Source organism: Somniosus microcephalus, chromosome 2 (assembly GCF_052327205.1).
Source record: "Somniosus microcephalus isolate GS21.2 chromosome 2, FLI_Smic_1.0, whole genome shotgun sequence".
NCBI lineage: Eukaryota > Metazoa > Chordata > Chondrichthyes > Squaliformes > Somniosidae > Somniosus > Somniosus microcephalus.
In genome coordinates this window covers 15,430,926-15,452,616 of record NC_140988.1, presented here as the reverse complement: position 1 = coordinate 15,452,616, position 21,691 = coordinate 15,430,926, and the positions used below count along the sequence as shown (strand labels likewise).

General features: G+C 46.2%; 1 protein-coding gene across 4 annotated transcripts in view; it reads right to left on the bottom strand.

The window, feature by feature from the left end:
- LOC147122554 (alpha-synuclein-like) overlaps positions 1–21,691 on the bottom strand; it is a 126,695-nt gene that overhangs the window by 92,341 nt on the left and 12,663 nt on the right. For all 4 annotated transcript variants that reach the window (XM_086003440.1, XM_086003447.1, XM_086003421.1 and 1 more), the window contains one exon: positions 13,826–13,971. In XM_086003440.1, coding sequence (XP_085859566.1) covers positions 13,826–13,971 — 146 coding nt within the window. The remainder of the gene's footprint in view (positions 1–13,825; positions 13,972–21,691) is intronic.

Genomic DNA, 21,691 nt, shown 5'->3' with positions numbered 1-21,691 from the left:
GCGGGCTGTCGATGCGCTATCACCCAAGCGGAACTTATGCCCCTGTTTGACCCTGGGGTCGGGAGGGGGGGGTCTATCATCCCCGAGCCCAGTGCTGTCCTCACACACACCACCCATACATGTGTATGCTCCAACAGGAGTTACTCAGTCGGCAGGAATCATAGAAACATAGAAGATAGGAGCAAGAGTAGGCCATTCAGCCCCTCGAGCCTGCTCCGCCATTCAATGCGATCATGGCTTTTCATCCAAATTCAGTACCCGGTCCCTGCTTCCTCCCCATATCTCTTGATCCCTTTAGCCTTAAGAAATATATCCAACTCCTTCTTGAATATATTTAATGTATTGGCCTCTACTGCCTTCTGTGGTAGAGAATTCCACAGGTTCACCACTCTCTGGGTGAAGAAATTCCTCCTCATTTCTGTCCTAAATGGCCTACCCCTTATCCTTAGACTGTGACCTCTGGTTCTGGACACCCTGACCATCGGGAACATCCTTCCTGCATCTAGTCTGTCCAGTCCTGTTAGAATTTTATAAGATTCAATGAGATCCCCTCTCATTCTTCTAAACTCCAGCGAGTACAAGCCCAATCGACCCAATCTCTCCTCATACGTCATTCCTGCCATCCCAGGTATCAGCCTGGTGAATCTTCGCTGAACTCCTTTCATTGCAAGAACATCCTTCCTCAGATAAGGCGACCAAAACTACACACAATACTCAAGGTGTGGTCTCACCAAGGCCCTGTACAACTGCAGCAAGACATCCTTGTTCCTGTACTCAAACCCTCTCGCTACGAAGGCCAACATACTATTTGCCTTTTTAACCGCCTGCTGCACCTGCATGCTTACCTTCAGCGACTGGTGCACAAGGACACCCAGGTCTCGAGGCTGATTTTTTTCCCCCTCTCGGCCCGAAACGCTGAGCACCCCAACTGCTTCTCAGAGTGAGACCAGCTGGTCGTGGAGCCAGACCTTGCTCCAGTGCGAACCCATCGAACAAATCAGAGAAAGCACAAACTACTAATCAAAGGCACGGTGTCACAGAACGGTGATACATGGACTCTCCCCGTGATCTCCCCCCACCGCTGTATGGGGAAACTGATTCCGGGGGAAGCTGGTGGAAAGAAAGAACTTGCGTTTATATAGTGCCTTTCACGACCTCAGCACACCCAAAAGCGCTTTACCGCCAATGAAGTACTTTTGAAGTGCAGTCACTGTTGTAATGTAGGGAAACGCGGCAGCCAAGTTGCACACAGCAAGATCCCAGCGACGAGCTAACTGACCAAGTTATCTCTTTTAGGCGTTGGTTGAGAGATAAATGTTGGCCAGGACCCCGGGGAGAACTCCCCCTTGCTGGTCTTCGAAAAGTGCCGTGGGATCTTTTTACGTCTGCCCTCGGGGGTCGCGGGTTTAATGTCTCCTCCGAAAGACGGCACCTCCAGCCGTGCAGCACTCCCTCGGTGCTGCACTGGGAGTATCAGGCTGGATCGTGTGCTCAAGCCCTGGGAGCAGGGCTCGAACCCACAAACTCTCCGAGGGGAGAGCGCTGCCAACGGAGCCAAAACAGCACCCAGCTGGAGGGAGGAAGGGGAAATTTGGAAGATGAGTCCATCTACCCTACCCTCACCTGAAGACTAACAGCGAGGGCAGACAGGGACCAGCAGATACTTTGATTCAGGATACCTGCTTCGACTCTATCGCAAGATTACACATGATTACACAGGATATACGGCACAGAAACAGGCCATTCGGCCCAACCAGTCCATGCCGCCGTTTATGCTCCACACGAGCCTCCTCCCGTCTTTCCTCATCTAACTCTATTAGCATAACCCTCTATTCCCTTCTCCCTCATTTGCTTATCGAGCCTCTCCTGAAACGCGTCTATATTATTCGCTCCAACCACTCCCTGTAGTAGCGAGTTCCACATTCTCACCACACTCTGGGTAAAGAAGTTTGGGCGATAATGGGTGCCAAAAGGGAACGCAAGAGGTGGGGAAGCAAAAGAAAATTACAAGATGATGGATGGTGATAAAAATAATAAAAATTATAAATATTGATGTTTTCATTTGGTTTACATTCTGTAACATGATTTTACTCAGAGCTGAAAATTAATTTCATGGCTCGGTGTAATGTTTTGTGAATGATATTTAATTCCATAATGGACTAAAATTAAAATCAGCAAAACATTAAAAATCACCTACAATTTGGTGTTTGCTTCTCTGCATGATTTTTAGAAAAAAATCTCAGCAGCCAATACTCCTCGTGTCATTATAAAGGCTAAAGAGCGGACAGGCTTCTGTTAGTGTACGTCAACTAGTTCGAGTACAATCCTGAAGCATTCTGTGGCAAGTATTTGTTAGGATATATTTACGGAATGGGATTATGTTCCTGAAGATGAGCGCTGCGGAATCGATCGCTTTCCTGCTTCCACTCCATTATCAGGTTCACGTAGTCCCAGGTCAGATACATTGGCCCAGAAATTCAGGTCCCAACCCGCGAGTACGCATGGGGTACTCACCCGTAGGCCCAACTGCGCATGCGTGGGAAACCGGCCCTCCCGTTCCACTGAAAGAAGGGGTTGACAGGTGGAACGCGTGCGCCGGAGAGGCAGCGCGTGCGCATCGAACTTACGTTTTTTTTCCAGGTTTCTCTGGGAGGGTAAGTCTCCAGCAGTTACACTTTTAAAAAGCAGGCGCAAGGCCTGCTTTTAACAAGGTAAGTGGTGAATTAATTAAAATTAAAACATTTTTTCCACAGGTTTATTATTTTTATAAATACTTTAAAGAAAGGTAAGTTTATTTTTAGCCCCGTTAGAAAATAAAATTATTTTTTTCAAAAATTTAAATTATTGTTTAATAGTTATTTCATGTAATTTATAGTTTATTTTAAAAATGTGATTTTTTAAAAAATGTATTTGAAGTTTTAGTGATGTTTTGGGGCTTATAGTATTTATAGGTTTGACAGCTCTTCCTGTCAAACGTATGAATGAAGCATTCCCTGCTACCATTGGCTCCCCATGGCCCACGTGATCCCAGGGGACGCATCAAACTAACTGCGCCCCTGGGATACACAAGCACTGTGCGCTGGCAGTTGGAGGAGGCCCAGGATCGGAATCCCACACGGGCCCACAGTTCAACGGCCGGCGCGCTAGGTAAGTGCAGGTCGGGGGCTTGCACCCATGGGAAGCCCCCGACCCGAATTTCTGGGCCATTATGGACTACATGCATGATGAACAAAGGTCCCCTAACTCTGCTCCAACAAATGTCCCTTAAATCCAAAATAACAACAGAAAACGCTGGAAAAACTCAGCAGGCCAGGCAACATCTGTTGAGAGAGTAATAGAGTCAACGTTTCGGGTCGAAACCCTTCTATAGAACTGAGAGAAAAGGCAGGAAATGGAATAAAAGGCCGTTTGGGGGCTGGGAAATGGGGGAGGGGATGAAAGAAGAGACATTAAGAGATATTCAAGGTGAGACGAGATAGTAATAGGACAGGTAAAGAAACAGACAATGGCTCTAGATGAAGTGTGAAATGCGCTGGCAGAGTGAAAGACAGCTGCCATGTGGGAGAGAGAGGAAAAAAAAGGGAAAGTCACAAAGCAAAAGTGTGGATAAAAAATATAAAAATATAATAGGGGCCGAGGTTATGATCTGAAGTTGTTGAACTCGATATTGAGTCCGGAAGGTTGTAAAGTGCCTAATCGGAAGATGAGGTGCTGTTCCTCGAGTTTACGGTGAGCTTCCGTGGAACAATGCAAGAGGCCGCAGACAGTGAGGTCTGAGTGGGAATGGAGCGGTGAATTGAAATGACAGGCGACCGGAAGCTCGGGGTCCCCCTTACGGACTGAACGGAGGTGTTCCGCAAAGCAGTCACCCAATCTGCGTTTGGTCTCCCCAATGTAGAGGAGATCGCCCCTTAAATCCAACCTGAGGAGCAAAGCTCCACCGACTACTCCAATGTGCCACTACCCATTTCACTTACCAGCTGAGCTGGTAGCTTCCCCGAGTCTGGCTGACGATGTACTATGGGCAGCTTGTGCCCAGGTGATCTCGCCAAGGGGCAGAATGTAGATGAGGAAGAGGAGGGGCCTCTGGAGGCAACAGCGCCGGGGTGGCGGGGGGGCAGGAAGAGAAGCCATTGCTGGAGATGCGCTGGTTATGATCGGATCAGCAAGAGTGAAACCAAGCGAGGGCAGTCCCGCTGAACCGGGCAACGATGCGGACGTGCGTGAGAAGGACGGTGCGATCGACCACGTGAAAGGTTGCAGAGAGGTTGAGGAGGATGAGAAGGGATAATAATGCAGCACTGTCTGAGTCACAGAAGTTGTCATTTGTGACTTGGTAAGAGCTATTTTAGTGCTGTGGCTGGGGCGAAAACCTGGATTGGAGAGATTCAAGCATGGAGTTGCGAGAAAGGACACACACATACTAATTTATACACTAATAGTTGTGAACCCAGAACTAGTGGTTTACAATCAGTAATTTCTACTTCCCACAAGCAGAGTGGATTGTTACGACCGAAACACAGTCCATTTAATGCCAATAACACTGTGCTTCCCTAATGGTTCTGCTGAAGGGGCAGTGACCAGCTGAGGTCAGGAGCCAGTCCTAACCAGCAGGAAGGTCCCACGTTCAATCCCTGGGCTACACGGTGTTCACTGATCTCAGCCATGGAGAGCTAGAGTTGGCAGGAAGGGGAATACTGTCCAGGGCTCCTTGTCCGGATTCCTTGTCCGGATTCCTATCCAGCCATTTCTGATCGAAAGGGTGATCTTGTGGCGATCTCAGAAGGCCTGGATCGATGCCTCCCACGCCAGAGTCAAGATTGAGCCCCAGTCCAGACAGCCCCGGCGAACGGAGACCAGAGTGCCGGCTCGGACCACGGGGTTGACGTCCAGCAGGGGGGGTACTAGTGCCTGATGGGTATCGATGCCGCCCCCCGCCCCTGCCGCCCACCAGCACTCCCTCCCCCATAAGATAGGGTAGATGGGGCTCTTTAGCCATAGTTGCAGACCACCTAGGAGAAGATAAAACCCCCCTGAGGAAGGCAACGGGAACCCACCTCTTCCCCAGTGAGTGTCTCAAGAAGTTCACGGGCGGACAGGCGGACATGCATTTGGCACGTGGAGCTCTGTGCCGGGAGCATTACCACGTAAAGTTGACCCCATCGTGCACAGTGCGCGTGCAGACAGAGCGAACGGGGTCCGCTATTCTGTGCCCAAACTGCATAGGCCAACCACAAATCAAATGAAGAAAGACATGCAACATCATCAGGTACAGAAAAAAAATAAAATGACCCGTTTCAGCGACACGCATTTATCTTCACAGCAATTAAAAAAGAGATTTTGTGTTTGACAAATGAAATGCATCAAAACAATTGTAAATTAAATTCCTATCAAGTGGAACACAGAATTCTGTAGAGCTATGTAGATTTATGATGGTGGAGACAAAAAAAAGAGATTGAAAATATAACTCTGGAGAATCAATATACAAATTATAAGCATTTTAACAGCTATTCAAGCAGATGATCGGTAATTACAGAGAACTTGTTTCCATCGTGTTCTTATCCCTCCCGTTGTGACTCATCTCCTTTCAGTAGGACTAGCTCATTACTTACCAAGGTAACCTGCAGTTGCTGGTAGAGGCGAGCGAGAGGCTGCACGTGCAGGAACAGTGCCCTTCAGCCTGGTTGTCCTCGGGAAAATCATTTTTAAAAAGATGAGGAGAAGGAGAATTTCTACTCCGCTGAAAAAGTTTGTCGATCCCTCCTCCCTCTCACTGGCCAGGTTTTGATGCTTTGTGGCAGCCAGTGGCTCAGTTGGTAGCACCCTCGCCACTGAGTCAGAAGGTCGTGGGTTCAAGTCCCCACTCCAGAGACTTGAGTACAAAAATCTAGGCTGACACTCCCAGTGCAGTGCTGAGGGAGTGCTGCACTGTCGGAGGTGCCGTCTTTCAGATGAAAGGTTAGAGCGAGGCACTAATCTGCCCTCTCAGGTGGACGTAAAAGATCCCACGGCACTATTTCGAAGAAGAGCAGGGGGGTTATCCCTGGTGTCCTGGGCCAATATTTATCCCTCAATCAACATCACAAAAAACAGATTTTCTGGTCATTATCGCATTGCTGTTTGTGGGAGCTTGCTGTGTGCAAATTGGCTGCCGCGTTTCCAACATGACTACACTTCAAAAAGTACTTCATTGGCTGTAAAGCGCTTTGAAACGTCCGGTGGTCGTGAAAGGCGCTATATAAATGCAAGTCTTTCTTGTTTATTTTTCCCTGTTCCACTGAAGCAACCAAATCCAGACCTTGCACCGCCCCAGGGGTTACCCGGAACATCTGTGCATAGGATTCTGAATCAACGTTTCCAATTTCTGAACTCTTGTGAATCTCCCTGTCCTTCTCTTTCTCCGTGCATGGCAATGTAACTGTGGGAACATCAAAAGTGGTATTCCCATGTTCTCAGGTGGTGCGTACAATGTAATGAGAAAGGAACGAAAAGAAGATAACGAACTTGCATTTATATAGCACCCAGCCATGTATTACACAGTATTGAACAGCCAGTTAAGCACTTGTGAAGTGAAGTCACTGTTGTAATGTAGGAAACGCGGCAACCAATTTGCGCACAGCAAGCTCTCACAAGCAGCAACGAGATAATGACCAGATAATCTGTTTTAGTGATGTTGGTTAAGGGATACATATTGGCCAGGGCCACGCCAGTGCACCCAGACTTGAATTAAAAACCCTTTTGTCTACCTAAATCTCAGCGATAAATTGAAAATGAGGTATGACGAGAAAGGGAACTACATAGACAGCACAGCATGGAAACAGGCCGTTCAGCCTAATCAGTCCTTGCTGGTGTTTCTCCTCGACATGGTCAATAGTCGTATTTCCATGTGCCCACCCTATTCCCATTTCCCTTTATTTCCCTGTCCTTCAGCCATCTATCTAACCTACTCTTAAATGCTGACACGGTCTCTGCTTAAATCACTTCACTCCAGTAATGCATTCCATAGCCTCACAACTTTCTGTGTAATAACGTTTATCCTGCTCCCTGTCCTTAATAAGTAATGAGCCAGTCCTACTGAAAGGAGATGAGTCACAATGGTGGGGGGGGAAACACATTTGAAACAAGTTCTCTGTAATTACTGATCATCTCTTACAATTGTAATCTCTTACAATTAATCCGATATCAATGTCCTCCCATTCTAGAGATTTCAGTAGGCCTGTTCAGGATGAACATACATAAGAACAGAAGAAATAGGAGGAGTAGGCCATTTGGCTCTTCGAGTCTGCTCCGCCATTCAATAAGATCATGTCTGATCCTCTACCTCATCTCCATTTTCCTGCACTATCCCCATATCCCTTGATTCCCTTAATATTCAAAAATCTCTGTGATCTCTGTCTTGAATATACGCAATGACTGAGCCTCCACAGCCCTCTGGGGTAGAGAATTCCAAAGATTCACCGCCCTCTGAGTGAAGAAATTTCTCCTCATCTCAGTCCTAAATGGCCGACCCCTTATTCTGAGGCTGTGACCCCTGGTTCTAGACTCCCCAGCCAGGGGAAACATCCTCTCTGCATCTACCCTGTCAAGCCCTATAAGAATTTTGTATGTTTCAATGAGATCACCTCTCATTCTTCTAAACTCTAGAGAATATAGGCCTAGTCTACTCAATCTGTCCTCATAGGACAATCCCCCCATCCCAGGAACTAGTCTGGTGAACCTTTGTTGCACTCCCTCTATGGCAAGTATATCCTTCCTTAGGTAAGGAGACCAAAACTGTACACACTACTCCAGGTGTGGTCTCACCAGGGCCCTGTATAATTGCAGCAATATGAACAATGACAGACAGGAAAAGACACTCTGGTCTGTCTAACCTGTCCCACACAATTGTGATACCTGTGTCTCACAATATATACACTCTCCACCAATGTCCCTGCTAATTTTCTTTGGCTTCGCTGCCCAGTCAAATGATCGCGCATGCGCGGTTTTTTCCATTATAAAGCCGTTGAGCGGCCTACGCGGGACCTCCAGTTCACTGCAAAAAAAGATAAAAACTAGGCCAAATTGGGGGGGAAAATGTGGGAAATTCCTCTCCGACCCCCCCCCCCCAACCCAGCGATTGAAACTAGTCCAGGAGATCACTCTAGCCTTAATTCCTTGCAGTACCTACCTTTTGTAAGAGGTGATTGCCCCGGCCAGAAACAGGTCCAGCTCTCGCTAGAAGGAATTCAGCGAATCAGCATCCACCGCACGAGACGGCACCTGTTCCAGAGGCCCACTATTCTCTGGGAAATGAACCACCTCCTGACATCTAACCTAGATCCGGCCTTTTACAACTTCAATTTGTGACCCCCTGGTCCTCCCTAAACTATTTAACTGGAACAAACTGTCAACTTGAACACAATCTATTCACAATCAGTGCATATCAATGACAACACACTCGGCATCGGTCTATGTAGTTGACAGCCACTGCCAGCACAGAAACCAATCTAACTTAACCAAACTATACCCACAAAGATTACATTATAAGGCATAAGCACAGAAAAAAATCAGACATCCTTGGGTGATATTTTAAAAATATTTGAGGGGGGAGATTGGGTTCATAAATGGCTTGAACTTCGCTTGCACATTTTACGCAGTTATCTGAACTTTTCAATTGAATTAAACCATTGTAATTATTCCCAGGTATCCATTTTTCTCCCAGTAATTCCATTTAAAAGAAATCATGGGACATAACCAAGCTTGTGCCACTAACACTCTACAGCGCTGCATTTTTATCACATTATTGAGCTTGCCAGGGGCAACGTCAGAGACAGAGATCCATCTCGAGAAGTAGCTGCTGTCAATGAGCCAGCCGTGGCTCAGTGGGTAGCACTCGCGGCCCTGAGTCACAAAGCTTGTGGGTTCAGAGCACCACTCCAGAGAAGTTGAGCACAACAGTCCAGGTTGACACTCCAGTGCAGTACTGAGGGAGTGCTGCACTGTCGGAGGTGCCGTCTTTCAGATGAGACGTTAAAACTGTCTGCTCTCTCAGGTGGACATCAAAGATCCCATGGCACTATTTTGAAGAAGAGCAGGGGAGTTCTCCCCGGTGTCCTGGCCAATATTTATCTCTCAACCAACATCACTAAAAACAGATTATCTGGTCATTTACACATTGCTGGCTGTGGGAGCTTGCTGTGCGCAAATTGGCTGCTGTGGTTTCTACATTACAACAGTAACTATACCGTCAAAAAAAAAGCACTTAATTGGCTGTAAAGCACTTTGGGATGTCCGGTGGTCGTGAAAGGCGCTATAGAAATGCAAGTCTTTCTTTGTTTTTTAATGCTGTGCCACCCACAAACAGAACTGAACACGAGTAATACGCATTTAGTTTACCCCATGGCTCAGCTAGTAACTCCAGTGTCCAATGTAGAACTGAGCCACAGGGACCAAGTAAGATTCCAAGTGCAACCCATGATCTGTCCTGTTTGTTTAGTTACCTCAGCCACTGTGAAATAAAAAAGAACTTGCATTTATATAGCACCTTTTGCGACTTCACTACGTCCCAAAGCACTTTACAGCCAATGATGTACTTTTTGAAGTGTAGTCACTGTTGTAATGTAGGAAACGCAGCAGCCAATTTGCGGACAGCAAGATCCCACAAAACAGCAATGTGATAATGACCAGACAATCTATTTTAGTGATGTTGATTGAGGGATAAATATTGGTTAAGACAATGCCAGTGCGCCCAGACTTAATTAAAAATCCCTTTCTGTGTCTAAATCTCAGAGTACAATTTTTTTTTTTTTTAATTGGCCAGGACTCCAGGGAGAGCTCCTGAGGGAAATTGAAGAATTGGGAGAGTAGATCTTGCGCCAATTTCCTACTGGGCTGTGCAATCTGCTGCATTTTGCATGCGAGAATGTTTACAGCCATTTCGTGCCCTTAGCCTGAATAAGGCCCCGGATTTTACGTAAATAGTATTTAAAATGAACACCGAGCACAATGCTGCTGGATTTGCACTGTCTGTGATCTTCTCACCTTGCTCCCATTTCAAAGCTCCATGAATGAAGGAGTTTTTCAAGTGGAACAGCCTTTGTGATTTTTTTTGCCATGCTTAACAGCATCTTCTTAAACACAAAGGTTGTTTTCTATTCATGATTTCTCTCCTATTTCTGAAATTTTTATTAGCACTATTTATCGCAGTGGAAAATTGTTAGGGGTTCATTTTAAAAAAAATGTTTAAGGTCAATTTGTTTTGACATGCCTCAAATACAGTACTTACGGTGGAGATGGCATGCCAAGAACAATAGCAAGTGCCAGACCATATGCACAGACCTTAGTAAACCTACCAGCCAAAGACTGGCTCAGCAGGCAGCCAATTGCAGAGTTTTTACCATCTGCAGCAAGGGCAAACTTGCAACATAGGGACAGCACCATCAGTGGTTGGCAAGTCACCGTTATACTCAATTATTACCCCTGTGGCTCGCTCCCAGTTAGCACTGCAATGTCAGCTAAATTACTGGCCACACGTGTATCAAACAGACGATGAATGCATCGCTCAGCGTGAGCAGCACTTTCATCTCCTCTCCGCTGGTAGAATGACACAGCTGCCCACGCCTCACTGCACTGGGGCATTTCCGTCCCCCCCCCCACAGTTGAAGGGGAGTCACTGATGGCCGCCACCGTGAAACCCATCCTAGGCATCATGCAGTGGTCTTACAATGGTTTGATCTGGGTGTGACGAGGATTTCAACTGTAAGTTGCAGCTTGAATGTGTGCCCGGCTGAAGTATGGGCATGCGTGGGATGCAATGAAAGAGCTGGAAGTCTGCGTGTGAACTTTGCATGGGTGAGCAGTAAATGTGGAACAGGCCCAATATTGTTAGTGGCCTGCAATCTTGGGCTACCTACCTGATACACGGTACCAGTGGACAGTCTTAACTTGCTAGGGTCCTTTCAGGATGCTATCTTCTCCCACATCTATTCCCAGGTCCTGTATGTACTGTACACAGCACTGAGACTGGCTGCCACTTCCTGTTAGGATTGGTGCGTTGCCATCTTTTATAGGAAGGGTGCCCTGCAGTGCCACACAGGGTAAACCCTCATTGCCCCTACTTCATGCCCACTTCATCAGGGATCAAGCGCTTGCCTACAAACTCCATACCTTTCCACTGGGTTTGCGTTCCTTATGGTCTGTTAGCTTTTTTTTGGAAAGACTGACAAAATATTTAATATCTATGTTCAAGCTTTCTAAAGGCTGGAATAATTTGTGTCCCACAACTGAGTAACCCATGTAAACAGATCTTGCATACACTTCAGTCCCACTTCCTGCACCTGGGCCAATGTGCGCAGGGATCATTCTCTAATGACTTTAGGAGGACTAGACCTTGCAATCTTGGGCAATATCGGGTCAATATACTGGACTCTGCACACACTAACTGTAGTTGTCCTGCTGCAACTATTAGCAGATTTCAGCCTTAGCCCCAAACCCATCATAACTTATTTATCTGCAAGTCTGTCAGCTTTAGCTCAATGGTAGCACTCTTGCCTCCCATTCAGAAGGTTGTGGGTCCACTCCAGAGACTCGAGCGCAAAATCCAGGCTGACACTCCAGTGCAGTACTGAGGGAGCGCTGCACTGTCGGAGGTGCCGACTTTCGGATGAGACGTTAAACCGAGGCCCCGTCTGCCCTTTCAGGTGGACCTAAAAGATCCCCTGGCAATATTTCGAAGAAGAGCAGGGGAGTTCTCCCCGGTGTCCTGGCCAACATTTATTCCTCAACCAACATCACTAAAACAGATTATCTGGTCATTATCTCATTGCTCTTTGTGGGACCTGGCTCTGAGCAAATGGACTGCTGCATTTCCCCTACATTCCAACAGTGACTACGCTTGAAAAATACTTAATTAGCCGAAGAGCACTTTGGGATGTCCTGAAGTCATGAGGGGCAGTGTACAAATGCAAGTTTTACTGAATACATAGTTCTATTGAAGAGTTAGTAGCACCACAGGGGCATGAATGGCCTCCTTTCTCTGCTGTAACTTTTTACGATAGCATTACTATGGGGGGAAAGAGGTGAAGAGAGATGCCATTTTGTTTTTAAGTATATTCCGGCACACATTTCATAAATTACAATACCATCCACTGTGGTGAATAGTTGCTGATTACAGAAAGGATGGTGCACTTCTCTTTTGGCTCCTTATTTCACTGCCCGCTTGTCATCATAGAATCATAGAAATTTACAGCACAGAAGGGGGCCATTCGGCCCATCGTGTCTGTGTCGGCCGAAAAATAGTTATCCAGCCTAATCCCACCTTCATTGCTCTTGGTCCGTAGCCCTGTAGGTTACGGCACTTCAAGTGCATATCCAAGTACTTTTTAAATGTGATGAGGGTTTCTGCCTCTACCACCCTTTCAGGCAGTGAGTTCCAGACCCCCACCACCCTCTGGGTGAAAAAAGTTCTCCTCAACTCCCCTCTAAACCTTCGACCAATTATTTGAAAACTATGCCCCCTGGTTATTGGCCTCTCTGCTAAGGGAAATAGGTCCTTCCTATCCACTCTATCTAGGCCCCTCATAATTTTATACACCTCAATTAAATCTTGCATCAACCACTTCTGTTCCAAAGACAGCAAACCCCAGCCTATATAATCTTTCCTCACAGCTAAAATTCTCCAATCCTGGAAAACTTACCGTTATAAATTATACCGGTTTGTGTTTTGGAAATTCTAGCTGTCATGTGTGCCTTGTGCACTATTCAGGGGCTAACTGTGGGCTACTGAAAGTTTTTTCTTTGAGACTGAACGCCTCCTTGTTTACCCCAAAACATTGCTCGCTTTTGCTGCAAGTATAAACCGTTTCTGCATCAGAATCGATTCTGTTAAAGAGACATTTAACCCCTTATATTTTCACATGGGGACAGCAGGCGGGAGCTTTCCTCAACCATCTCCTGCAAGTAGCAAGGGCATCCATGATCAACTAGTAGAAACCTGTATTTAAGAAGTGAGGGCAGGAAGGTTCTCCTGTATGGTTTGGGGAAGCAGTCTTTCCCAAAAGCCAGGAACAAGGCGTGTTCCCATTATTTTCACAGGACTCACCTTAACCTGAATCAGGTATTCAGAATATAAACCCCAATACAAGCCACTCCAGGTTCTGAATTCTGTGGGAATCTCCCAATTCAGGTTCTGAATTCTGTGGGAATCTCCCAATTCAGGTTCTGAATTCTGTTCAGGTGTTCATCCTCAAGGGTCTTACCATGAAAGTTTAAGCACTGCTGCTGTGCCGTAAGTCCTTGCTGACTCGAAAGGGATCCTATTTTCAGAGCTCACATTGACTTATTCACTACACACTGCTGATGGCGGGCGCTTTTCTCTATTCGAAGTTTTCAAATCTCCCAGGGCGGATTCGAACTGAAGAAGAGCACAATTAGACTAAAGCGACTGCTGCTCAAGCACTGCTCGCTTGCTAATGCCAGACCAAGGAGCTGAATATTTCCCCGAGAGATGGTCTAATGCATGCAAAAGTTCAAAATAACAAACCTATTGCTGCATTTTCATGTTAATATTCTCAGCTTTACTGAGCTTCCGCACTCTCTCACGCTCAGGAAACGGTTTTTAATATAACCATTCTGTCTATTATTCCCTTGTAGCCTGTGGCCATTCAAGTCTCTGCAAAGCCAGAAGATTATGTTCAGCTGATGATGGCGTCAAACACTCATTCCCAATGCGATGCAAAAAGGATCATTTATCAATGTCCAGACAGAATTAAGGGAGGTGGGTGTCTTATGGATAATAATATAATAGCCTTGGGGAGGAAAAAAATGAAATGAATTTTGAAAAGCTAACCTGTTTCACCAATTGCTCCTTCTTCACCAGTCCGGTAGCGGCTGCTATGTTTCCAGCTCCTTCCACGGTCTTCTGAGCGACTGTGGACATCCCAGTCACCACGGCTCCTCCGACTAGAGATGCCTGCTCTTTGGTCTTCTCAGCCACTGACAAAGAAAAACCACAAGGGATGTTCTGACCGATTAGAAACTCACAGTTCAAAGAAGGGTCATCCTTTCCAATCTATACAGCAAACAGCACAGACACCAAGTACCTGCCACAAACCATTCATCTGCTTGGTTCATTTTTAAGAGGGGTTGCAATTGCCAGATTAGAATATTTTACCAATACTCTAACCAAGAACAATTTGCATTTATATAGCACCTTTAACATAGCAAAACGTCCCAAGGCGCTTCACAGGAGCAAGATGAAACAAAATTTGATACCGAGCCACGTAAGGTGACATTAGGAAAGGTGACCCAAAGCCTGATCAAAGAGGTCGGTTTTAAGGAGGATCTTAAAGGAGGAGAGAGAGGCGGAGAGGTTTAGGGAGGGAATTCCAGAGCCTCGGGCCTTGGCAGCCAAAGGCACAGCCACCAATTCTATTCAAAACCATTCCATTTATCTTCAGTCTTCTTTTTATTTCCGCCTAGTAGCGGCACCCAATCATCCTGCCCAACATTTATCCCTCAACCAACATCATCAAACAGACAATCTGATCATTTATTTAATTGCTATTTGTGGCACCTTGCTGTGTGCAAATTGGCTGCCATGTTTTCCTACATTACCACAGTAACTACACTGGCTGTGAAGCACTTTGGAATGCGCTGAGGTTGTGAAAGAATTGTATAAATTTAAGTTTTCTTTCTTTCTAACGGTAAGGCAGGGGCAGGAAGTCCAGCTAAGCTGGCACTAGGTTGAGATACATTCCTTTGCTGCTTCGTCTCCCCTTCTCAAAGCCAATTGAACAGATGGGCTGAAGTCTCAACAGCTTAGGACAAGATTACAGCACATCGTAGAGATAACAGACAATTTTATTTTTAAGAAAAGGCAAGCTGGACATAACGGCTGCCAGTTTTCTGTGGTCTACAATTCTGTCTCTGGGAAAAGGGAGCTTTGTTGCGTCATGCCAATCCCAGGAACTGGTTCACGGAATTCAGTCTACCCAAGCCTGATCTAAACAAATGTCAGTGACTACTGGGCCTTGACTCCACTAGGATTTTGAATATAAGAGAACAATGATTTATCCTTGATCATCATGTTCTTCTCCTTTGGTAGTAACTAATCAACAATGGAAAATTTGCTTTATGGTGAAGTAAAAATCCTTCCATAAATTTACAAACAAGGTAAATCTAGGGCAAGTTACCAACCCTTCTGCCACTGGAAACAGTTCCTTCTTATTTACTCTATCAAAACCCTCCGTGATAATGTGTAGATCAACACTGCAACTGGAGTATTGTGGCCAATTCTGGGCATCAAACTTTCGGAAGGATGTCAAGGCCTTAGAGAGGTGCAGAGGAGATTTATTAGAACGGTACCAGGGATGAAAGACTTCAGTTACGTGGAGAGACTGGAGAAGCTGGGGTTGTTCTCCTTAGAGCAGGGAAGATTAAAGGGAGATTTGAAAGAAGTGCTCAAAATCATGAAGGGTTTTGATAAGAGTAACGAGAAACTGTTTCCAGTGGCAGGAAGGCTGGTAACCAGAGAAGAGAGAGATTTAAGGTAATTGGCAAAAAAAACCCGAAGCAACACAAGGGAAAAAAAAATTGCAGCGAGTTATGATGAAAAGGTGCACTGCTTGAAAGGGCGGTGGAAGCAATTTCAATAATAACTTTCAAAAGGGAATTGGATAAATACTTGAGAAGTGGAAAAACTTGCAGGGCAATGGCGAAAGCGCAGGGGAGTGAGACTAACTGGATCGCTCTTTCAAAGAGCTGGCAGAGGCACAATGGTGCCTACGATTCTAAGTATAGATTTATCCATAGTTGATTTAATCATTAAAAGCCTAGAAATTAGGTGCAACATGCTAGCACATTGCATTAGCTCCCAACATGCGGTGCTGCAAAGTGGTAGGATACTGTTTGTTCCCACGACTAGCTCATCCATCCAGAATAAAGGACCTGCAGTGCCTTTATCGAACAGTCTCTTGAACAAGTTTAAGCTTCCACCTCTGCTACTCTACCCAAAGACCATTCCACGTGTTGGCCACTCTGAGTATGAAACAGAGAAACATAGAAGATAGGAGCAGGAGAAGGCCATTCGGCCCCTCGAGCCTGCTCCGCCATTTAATGAGATCATGGCTGATCATCCAAACTCAGTACCTTGTCCCTGCCTTCTCCCCATATCCCTTGATCCCTTTAGCCTTGAAGCAGTACTTTCAGATAGCCATCTCAAACGTTTCCCCTTGACCAGCTTTAACCAGGCTGCCTTGTTCCAGTGTTGCTATAGCCTGAAAAGTCCACCATATGAACCATACCTATGCTGTTCACTTCAATATATGCAAGGTGCCCCTTCGATCATTTCCTTTCAAGGCAAAAGAGGCTGCTTTCTCGCAGTCTTTCCTTGTAACTCAACCTTTTGACACCAGGGGAGGAATTTTTTCCCCCCCAAAATGGGTGGGTTGTGTTGTGTCCGTGTATAATAAGACACAGACTACAGGAGAACGGTACAACAGGTGTTTACTCAACGTGGCTCACACTGGAACTGATCTGTACAGATTACTACTCAGTGCTATAGACAGGTGTGGTCACTGCCGGTACTGCAGTATACATGAGCTGTAAAAGATAGTTCCCCCCTTAAAGGTATATACATTACAGGTTGGGGGTCGGGTGGGAGGATAAAGAGTTAGAAAACGGAATCCCGACCCCAACCCGCCTACTTCCAGTTTTAACAGAGGCGGGACAGGGTGGGCAGCCAAACTGTTCACAGGAGGCGGTTTGCCCATTTAAATACTATAATAATGAGACTGGCATGCCGCACGGTGATCCACCATTACAGATTTAACTCTGGCTGGTCGGGTTTCGCAGGCCTCGGGGAACCCGCCAGCTAAGGGAAGGTGAGAACTGCTGGGTCCAGGAGTTAAGCGCCTTTCCACTTACCAGCTTCTCCATCTGGCTGGCTGCGGGCGTGAAACAGCTTTTAAATGCTAATCAGGCGCACTGCAGAAACCTGTTCTCCCGGGATTCCCGACCGTTTTCTAGCCTCATCCCCCCACCTCACCACCACCCCCCACCCCCCTGCCCACTCCCGACCTGCCTCCAGATTAAAATTCCAGCCCAGGAATCAGCGTTGTGGCTCTTCTCTACACCATCACCTTTGCTTCAATGTTTCTCTTGTGCCTTGTTAGCCAAAAACTAAACAAGGTGAAGTCCTACCAGGGAACTGTGTAGTTTTAGCTTGACATCTTCAACTTATACTCAACTGACCCAGAAATATAACTGAGCATTCTGTGTGGCTAATGATTTGTAGGATTATCTCATGCAACAATGATTTGGAGACTTATCTTCCTGTAACTAAAGCAGAAAGTATCCGCACACATTGAGGCCAAAGTTCATGTCTATGCTAATTTTTGTGAAAAAATAGATGTGATTTAAAAAGTGGTTGCCATTTTTAATTCATATTAACTTTGTGTCAGCCGTGGCTCAGTGGGCAGCACTCTCGCCTCTGAGTCAGAAGGTTGTGGGTTCAAGTCCCACTCCAGAGACTTGAGCACAAAAATCTAGGCTGACACTCCAGTGCAGTGCTGAGGGAGTGCCGCACTGTCGGAGGTGCCGTCTTTCGGATGAGACATTAAAGCGAGGCCCTGTTTGCCCTTCTCGGTGGACATGAAAGATCCAATGGCACTATTTTGAAGAAGAGCAGGGGAGTTCTCCCTCGTGTCTTGGACAATATTTATCCCTCAATCAACATCACAAAAACAGATTATCTGGTCATGATCACATTGCTGTTTGTGGGAGCTTGCTGTGCGCAAATTGGCTGCCGCGTTTCCCACGTTACAACAGTGGCTATGCTTCAAAAGTACTTCATTGGATGTAAAGTGCTTTGGGACATCGGGAGGTCTTGAAATTAGTGAAGACAGATATTTCAGCCCCATTATTGGCATTGTTAATTGATTCTTCCTAAATGTCAGCAGTGGTTCCCTATCCACTACTTACAGCCTGATAGAAACTAACATGAGCAAATTGAATTGAAAGAGATAGCTGATCCAATATGAAGAACAGTGGAGCGTCCTGTAATCATGCTCAAACTCATTGAAAACGGATTATACTCATCTCACATAGAAACCCACAATCTTTGGACCTCGTCAGGCGAGTAGTTGCTCAATTTCAGGAGGCTTTGCTCAGAAATCGCTCCGTGCCCAGCTCAGCCCACACGCTGAGAATGGCCAGCATTCCAAGCAGAAATCGGGATCATGATTTATCATTGCCTTAATTATTACATATACAGACAAGAACCTCCAGCATCCACCATAATGATGGGATCTTCTGATGGATTATGGAAATTGGCAGATAATCACCTCCCAAACCCGCGACCTCTACCACCTAGAAGGACAAGGGCAGCAAGCGCATGGGAACACTCAAGAAACTCAACACCTACAAGACAAAGCAGCACGCTTGATTGGCACCCCATCCACCACCTTAAACACTCACTCCCTTCACCACCGGCGTACTGCGGCTGCAGTGTGTACCATCTACAAGATGCACTGCAGCAACTCGCCAAGGCTTCTTCGGCAGCACCTCCCAGACAAGGGCAGCAGGCGCATGGGATCACCACCACCTGCAAGTTCCCCTCCAAGTCACACATCATCCTGACTTGGAAATATATCGGCCGTTAATTCGTCGTCACTGGGTCAAAATCCTGGACTTCCCTCCCTAACAGCATTGTGGGAGCACCTTTCACCACACGGACTGCAGCGGTTCAAGGCGGTGGCTCACCACCACCTTCTCGGGCAATTAGGGATGGGCAATAAATGCTAGCAACGCCAGCGACGTCCACATCCCATGAATGAATAAAATAAAGAGTCTCAAATGTTGGTCTTAACGTGTACACTAGACACAGAAAGGAAGTTAAGTACAACACAAGCAACATATAATGAAGTCAATCTTTGTTGGAGTGTGCAGTTAATTTATGTCAGACGTTTAGATCGGTACTAGGAGACTGCGCAATGAGACAATGCATTGCACAAAGCCCTCTCCATGTAAATTCTGGCAGGTAATTAGAATGTGGATTTATCAAGGAAAGCAGCAGGACTCGCCTCCCTCCCTTTCCCTCATTTAGAAAAATAAATTCACTGCTTGTACATCTATTTTATGCATCAGGCAACTGAACAAAATAGCAACGTTGAGCTATAAGCAACACGGCAGTACGGCGAATATTGGAATTTTCCTCAGAGATTCACTCCGGAATTTGAACTCAAGTCTAATTTTCTGGAAGAGAAAAAAATACTGTTCATCCCCAAGCTGTGGCCATATTTGCCCAGTATCTCCCTGACAACACTCCACCTGATCTCTTTCAGAAGCAGGATGCAATTAATTTGCAACAGTGCAGGAAGCTCTGAACACACCTCATTCTCTGTCTTTTATGCTCTGGCACTCTCCCTTGCGCATAGTAATATTGTTAGAACTTGATACACATCAGCAAGCTTTCTGTGACATCTCAGGCAGTTAGGGGGAGGAGATGTGAGTGAAGCAATTTTGGTTTTTAATCTCTTCACCAGCAATACTCGTTCATATAATATATGCTGATATAAAAGTCTCGTTTCCCCCCCCCCCCCCCCCCTAAAAAAAACGAACAGGATTTTCGTTGGCCAATCTGTTATTAGTTGCTATTTGAAAGGCTTTTTTTCCCAGAAAACCTTGTTTTCCTGTAAGGTTCCTTTCAGCGCAGAAATGGATGTCTAGTGCTTCATTGAACATGATGTTCCTAAACCCAATTCATCATTCTCCCATAGTCAATCTTTAACACGTCACTGAATTCAACTTCAATACTCTACTGGATATTAGAGAAGTAGAGGTGGATAAAGGTTACCACTTCCCATTTTCTGGGCTTTGAATACACTCGAGGAGAAATTTTGAATTAAATGACGGAAAACCTACCATGAAGGCTGCAATATTGAGTTTATTTCATGCGTGAAAGAACTGCAACAAGGAATGTGGGGTTCACCCGTCTTTCACAATAAGTGAAATAAATTCCCTGTTCTTTCCGATGCAGCTTCTTATTTTCATCACATTTCTGTTCATATATTTGTTCATAGGCCACAGTCTCAAGTGACGTTTGTGCCAGTATTTGCGTAAGCATTCGTTAACTAACTTGTGAAATTGTCATTTTTGCATTCAACTTTTGGGAAATAGAATTCTGCGAATGGGCCCCAAAAAAATGGGTGACATTTTGGGGGGGGTGGGGGGGGGGGGGGTGGGGAGGCGGGGGGTGGAATCCAAAGTGCAGCAGCTCTTAAAGGGCTGCCGCACTTTTAAAAAAAGTGGAGCTATTGGTGGAGCCTCTGTAAAGGTGGCAGGAGGTGCTGCCCTCTTCAGGGAGAACTGCCTACTTCAGAACCAGAAGTTCTCCCTTCACTGGAGAGCAGCAGGAGGTCCTGCTGGAGAAGGTGGCACACAGGGAAGTGGCCATCTTCTTCAACCGTGCAGCAGGAGGTGGCAAAGAATCAAGATGCACTGCAGCAACTCGCCAAGGCTTCTTCGGCAGCACCTCCCAAACCCGCGACCTCTTCCACCTAGAAGGACAAGGGCAGTAGGCACGTGGGAACACCACCACCTCCAAGTTCCCCTCCAAGTCACACACCATCCTGACTTGGAAATATATCGGCCGTTCTTTCATCGTCACTGGGTCAAAATCCTGGAACTCACCACATGGACTGCAGCGGTTCAAGGCGGCAGCTCACCACCACCTTCTCAAGGACAATTAGGGATGGGCAATAAATGCTGGCCTTGCCAGCGATGCCCACATCCCATAAACGAATAAAAAAAAAATGCAGTCTAACACAGCCATGGGTCATGGAAACTAATAGACAAAAAGTTCTCAGGACTGAGGAAGGGTTCTGCCAAGGAACACTTCAATAAATGCCTACTGAGAGGGAAGGAATGCCGGTACTGTGTGTTACATTTTTCAGTCTATGCTACCTTCTTTAGCGAGATTTTTTTTGGCTCTGTATCGTAAATCACTCTCCTAGGCGAGTCCAAACACCCTAGGCCTTCATGAGGGACTTCATTAGCCTCAATATTAAGATAACTGTTGGTTAACATGCACGGAACAACAAACAGAAAACCCTCGTCTCGTAATTATCTTGAAGCTACTGAAATTACTCTTGGACAAGTGATAGAACATTAAATCAGTCCTAGACACAGTGTGGACACGAGCAGGAGCGGCAGAAGCGGAGGCATAAAGGGAGCCGAGAGGAGGCTTAAAAAGAAACAAGGAGTGATGTCACAGGACGGCGGGAGTATAAATTGAGCGGGAGGACCTGAGAGAACGCAGACCTGAGTAGTGGCGGCAGCGAGGAGGTGGAGGACCTCCAGCGAAACCAACAACAACAACAGCTGCAACTGCAAAACTGCTAAAGTGATGTCACAACCAGGGAAGGTGCTGATTGGTGAGTAGCTGGTAAGTGTTTCTAGTTAATAGTCTATTAAGTAAAGGCATGGCGGGGCAGCTCAGTCCCGTGGAATGCACATCCTGTGCCATGTGGGGTCTCCAGGATGCTTCCCGTGTCCTGGACAACCACGTGTGCAGGAAGTGTCGTCAGCTGGAGGAGCTCGAGCTCCGGGTTTTGGAGATTGAGCAGCAGCTGGCGTCACTGCGATGCATCCGCGAAGCTGAGAGCTTCGTGGATAGCATGATTCAGGTGGTGGTCACCCTGCAGGTGAAGAGTGT